At 66.9% G+C, this 4,810-nt stretch overlaps 2 protein-coding genes across 2 annotated transcripts in view; one reads left to right on the forward strand and one right to left on the reverse strand.

Annotated features, from left to right (window-relative positions):
• Nucleotides 1-2,756, reverse strand: part of CHLRE_01g003524v5 (uncharacterized protein) — an 8,539-nt gene extending 5,783 nt beyond the window's left edge. Inside the window, exons 1-4 of the mRNA XM_043058149.1 lie at nt 1,755-2,756; nt 1,083-1,128; nt 477-587; nt 84-206 (exon numbers count right to left, since the gene is read on the reverse strand). Of these exons, the coding sequence (XP_042928063.1) occupies nt 84-206; nt 477-587; nt 1,083-1,128; nt 1,755-2,245 (771 nt within the window). The 5' untranslated portion in view covers nt 2,246-2,756. The remainder of the gene's footprint in view (nt 1-83; nt 207-476; nt 588-1,082; nt 1,129-1,754) is intronic.
• Nucleotides 2,757-2,856: 100 nt separating this feature from the next.
• The window catches only part of CHLRE_01g003532v5 (uncharacterized protein), a 15,368-nt gene continuing 13,414 nt past the window's right edge, over nt 2,857-4,810 (forward strand). The window contains exons 1-4 of the mRNA XM_043058150.1: nt 2,857-3,047; nt 3,151-3,179; nt 3,493-3,862; nt 4,197-4,797. Of these exons, the coding sequence (XP_042928064.1) occupies nt 3,031-3,047; nt 3,151-3,179; nt 3,493-3,862; nt 4,197-4,797 (1,017 nt within the window). The 5' untranslated portion in view covers nt 2,857-3,030. The remainder of the gene's footprint in view (nt 3,048-3,150; nt 3,180-3,492; nt 3,863-4,196; nt 4,798-4,810) is intronic.

Consider the following 4,810-nt stretch of genomic DNA (forward strand, 5'->3'; position numbering starts at 1 on the left):
TCCTCCCTCCCTCCCCTCCCCTCCCCTCCCCTCCCCTCCTCTCCCCCTCCCCCCCCTCCCCCCTAACCCCCGCCTGCTCTCACCTCCCTCAACAGCTCGTACAGGTCGCCCTGGCACAGGTCCATGACCAGGTGCACGTTCTTCTCGTCCTCGAACACCCGGTGCAGGCTCACCACCGAGTGGTGGCCGGACAGGTGGTGCATCACCTGAGGCGCAGGGGTGGGGGGAAATGCACGGGCGAGTGGCGACAGGGGGCGCGTAGTTAGGGAAACGGAGTTACGTGGAACACCAATCTAGTCTAGAAGCTAGTGGGACACGTGGTACTGCGGGTTAGCCAGCAGCAAGGGAGGGAGGGTGGGGCCTCCGGCCATCACACGCTCCCATGACCCCGCCCCGCCCCACCCCACCCCGCCCCACACCCCGCACTCCGCCCCGCCAACCCCCTCGCCCGCTCCCTCTCCATCTCCTCCCCTTACCTCGATCTCCTTCTTGATGTCCTCCGCGTCCAGCTGACTCAGCAGCTTCTTCTTGCCCAGCGTCTTGCACGCGTACTTCTGGCCGTGGCGCAGATGACGGATGCAGTACACCTGAGGGAGGGGGTGGCGTGGGGTGGGGTGCGGCGGGTGGGGTGAGGTGGGGAAGACGCGTGTGTGATGTTGCGTACACTTCCCTTGCTGGGGCGCTTCCCGCTCGGCTCCGGCACACGGCAGCCACACACCGTCCGTCACCCACGCCGTGACGCCGTTCCACCCAGGCCCGCCTCCCAACGGCTCCAGCCACTCGCCCACCCCTGGGCAGGCAGCCCTTGGCTACGTGCCGTGTCAGCGCGCCTTTGCCTACACCCAGCGAGCTGCGCTTTCCACCCACTTACCCACCCACCCGCCTTCCCATCCACCCACACACACAACCATTCCCATGCGCTGTCTTGGTAGCACAGCCAGGCCGCTCTCCGCCCCAGGACCCGACCACCCGGACCCCAACTCCGACCCCGACCTCGACCCCGGCGCGGCCCTCCCTCCTTGTCCCTCCCTCCCTCTCTATCCCTCCCTATCCCTCCCAGTCCCTCCCTGTCCCTATCTCACCTGACCGAACTGGCCTCTCCCCACAACGCCCAAGAACTGGTACTGGCTGCGGAGGCGCAGAGGGCGGCAGCGAGGGACACAGGGTCAAGGTTATAGGGTTTCACCGGGCGAGCCGAGAAATGGGCCCAGGCGTGCGGCTTTCAGACCAGGCGGTAGTCACATCGCTATGGTGGTCACGATACGACATCCACCCACACACCCACCAGCCACCAACCACCGTCACCCCTGTGCCCTGGCGGCTACGCAGCGCCCGCCGCCGCTGGTGCGCAGCGCAGACTGGCAGCCACGGGCCCGAGGCCCCGCGCGCGTCAAGGACCGGCCAAACCCCACAGCGGTGGTGTGCGACGCCGCTATGTCTGGAGACCGCCACCCGCAACCACAAGGGCGCCGTGCCCAGGCCCTCCGCATGCCTGCCGCCCTCTTCCTGCCAGATCGCCAAACCCACACATGCCCATACACGCGGCCCCCACCTCCCTTGCCTCCTGGCACCCTCAATCCTGCCCTCTGCCCCACCCGCCACGTCAGGTGCGGCATCTCCATCACCCACCCACCCACCCATCCTTCTCCGCAGCACGCCCACGCCCACGCCACGCAGCTCCCCCCTTCTTCACCCTCCCCCTTCACCCTTCCCCCTCCACGCTCCTCCCTTCACCCTCCCCCTCTCCCCCTCACCTCTTGATGGGCGTGGTCTGCCGCAGGATCCACTCGGGCGGCGGCCCAAACATGGCGTCCGCCACCGCCTTGATGCTCTTGGCGAAGCGGCTCTTGGCGCCGTGCGCCGTGCCGCCGCCGCCTCCCCCGCCCCCGCCTCCCCCGCCCCCTGGCGAGTTGAGGTCTTTGCTGTCGCCGCCATTGGGGTTGTCTAACCGCCCGGGCACGCGGTCCGTGAAGGCCGACACGCGCGGCCGCTGGCTCTTGGCAGCCGGCCGTATGGACTTGTTGGCCGCGAAGGACTTGTGGGAGCGGCTCTTGTCGAAGAAGGACTGATTCTCTCTCCGGTCTACTTGCCGCTTACCGCTGGGCGACACCGTGAGCAGGCGCATGGACTTGCCGCCAACGCCGGAGTCGGCGGGGGCCACCGCGGGCTCCCCGCTATGCCGCTCGTGGTCGGCGTCATAGTCGTGCACCGGCACAACGCCGGGCTTACTGCTGCTGCAGCCCATTTGTGAGGCAGGACTGTCAGCGCGCGCTCCTCAAGCGCAGGCTCGCGCGGGCCAGGTTACGTCCAGGAACAGTGGTTGTTCATGGCGACGAAGACGCGGGCTCGCCACGCTGCCCAAGAGGCTTATGCCAGCGGATACAAACTATGTAAATGCTTCGTCCGCAGCTGCCACTGTTAAAGCTCACAACACTGCTTTAGCTGCTGCAACGCCAAGCTCTGAAGCGCTCCCGGCCGGTCCGCGGTGCGGGCCGGCCGTATGGAGCTAGCTGAATGCTGCTAAAAAGAATAATGTCAAGCGAAGCCTTGCCAAGCTGGGAGGCAGTTGAAGTGCACTTCGTCGCAGAGCCCCGACTGTCAGGTATATGGCCTATCCGTATTAGGTGAAATACACGCAGCAGCAAGATGAGTGCAATACCACAGGGCGCGCTTGTAGGTGAAGGAAGAGCGAGTAAGGTCGCCTCAGTTGGGGACTCAAAGCCGCAGCTTTCTTGCGAGAGTATGAGGCTAGAAAGGCTGTGTACTTGGTTAGATATGGAATAATGAAGGCTGGCAGACGTGTGGCACCGCTGAGAGCAAGCTCTAAGGACGCGCCCATGTGCAGCGCGAGAGCGACCAAACAGATTTGCACGCTCCAGGAAAAAATGCAGACGCTTCCAAGTCTGATATAATTATCAGTTAAGCGCGAAGCACGGCCTCGAGTGCAAAACTTGTTCTCGGTCAGGCAGTTCGCGAAAAGTAGTCGCAGCGTTCCATGGCGATATGATACTGACAAGCACCTGATAGATTATGGACAGCGATGGCAGGTATGAGCCTTCACAGCACGCTCTGTTGTTGCGTCCCAAAAACATCGGCCCACTCTTCAACGCGGCTCACGCCTGCCTTCCTTCCGTTGTGATAAATCTACAGGGGCGCGTCAAGGGGCCGCAATCGCGGAGGTACGCAGGTCACGGACAATTACGTTCGTGCAGGCAGGCGAACTGGACGGACGAGCCCAGGCTCGCGGCGCTGGGGACACTGAGCTCCCGCGGCATCCACCCGCAGCACCCACCTGCGCCATTCCACCCGCGGCGCTTAGCCATTCCCCCACTAGCCAGGGCTCGCTTTACAAACACGCCCGAACTCACAACCCACCCCCTCCTAGCCCACTCTGCCAAGCACGCGATCACCCAGCCCTCGCCGCTCACTCGCCTCCGTGCGTTCATACCTCGGGTTCCCGCCCCACCAAAACCGACCCATTCTTTGCCACAGGCCCGGGCGGCGCGGGCGGAGGTGCTCCCTCCATGGCCGCTGCTGCTGCCATGTACTCGTTCCAGACCGCGCCCCACTCCGAAGTGGTGGCTGGACTGCCAAAGCCCGGCCGCCCCGCTGTGAGCCGCCCCGTCACCGTGCCCGACCTGTCCGTGGGCGGCATTGGCGCGGGGGCAGCAGCAGCGGGGGGAGGAGGCGGAGGAGGAGCAGCGGGAGGAGGAGGCGGAGGAGGAGCGGGAGGAGGAGCGGGAGGAGGTGGAGCGGGAGGAGGTGGAGCAGGTGGAGCGGGAGGAGGTGGCGTGGCGGCTGCGTTGTTTGGAGGCGGGCAGCTGCCTGCGGCAGCGGGGCCGGGGCCGACAGTGCACGGCAGGTGCGCGGCTGGCGGGCAAGCTGGGGAGGAGAGGGGAGGGGAACACGGCGTGAGGGAGGACGGGTCGGGTGTGAGGGGCAGTGGGCTGTGACACTGCGAAGCTAGGAGGATGCCGGGTCACCGGGCTGGGGCTGTCTGTTGTCAGTCTGTCTGACAGCACAGCGGGGGGCCTTAGGATGTAGGACTGGACTGCGGCCATGAGGTCTGCCGGACAGGCTGGGGGTGCGCTTTGGTCTAAATGCCTGGGCGGGCGAGAGCCCGGTGGGCGAGACAGCTGACTAGCGGCTGCAACGGTCCCAACTGACGGCTGCCTGCCGCGTGACCCCAACCGCAGCTACACCTCTGGTAACGGTAACGGTTCCTACGCCAACGGCCCCCACGGCGGCTACTCCCACGGCGGTTACCCCCACGGCAGTTACCCACACGGCAGTTACGCCAACGGCGGCGGCGACCTGACCAGCCGCTCCGTGGACAGCGAGCTGGCGGAGGCGTCGGAGCTGCACTTCTACCGCAACACGCGCATCCTGCACCCCTGGGAGATCGCGGGCATGGGGGGAGGTGGAGGGGGAGGAGGAGGAGGAGGAGGGGCAGGACTGGGGGTGGTGGGAAGCAGTGCCGGAGGAGGAGGAGGAGGCGTGACCGCGTCCGCGGACTTCGCACGAGGCGGCGGTGGAGCCGGCGGGGCTGCCGGCGGCGGCGGCGGCGGCGGCGGCTGGGTGGTCACGGGCGCACACCGGCGTGCCAACTATATGGCGGGCGCCAGCGGGCCCGGCGGCAGTAGCAGCGCCGTGGCCGCGGCTGCTACAGCCGCCTGGGCGCGGCCCGCCACGGAGGAGGGGTTCTACGTGTCGGCGGCGCGCGGCAGTCTCAGCGGCATGGGCGCCAGCGGCAGTAGCGGCACGGGGCTGGGGCTGGGGCTGGGCGGCGTGCAGGGCGTGTCGTACGGCG

The sequence above is a fragment of the Chlamydomonas reinhardtii genome, chromosome 1 (assembly GCF_000002595.2).
Source record: "Chlamydomonas reinhardtii strain CC-503 cw92 mt+ chromosome 1, whole genome shotgun sequence".
NCBI lineage: Eukaryota > Viridiplantae > Chlorophyta > Chlorophyceae > Chlamydomonadales > Chlamydomonadaceae > Chlamydomonas > Chlamydomonas reinhardtii.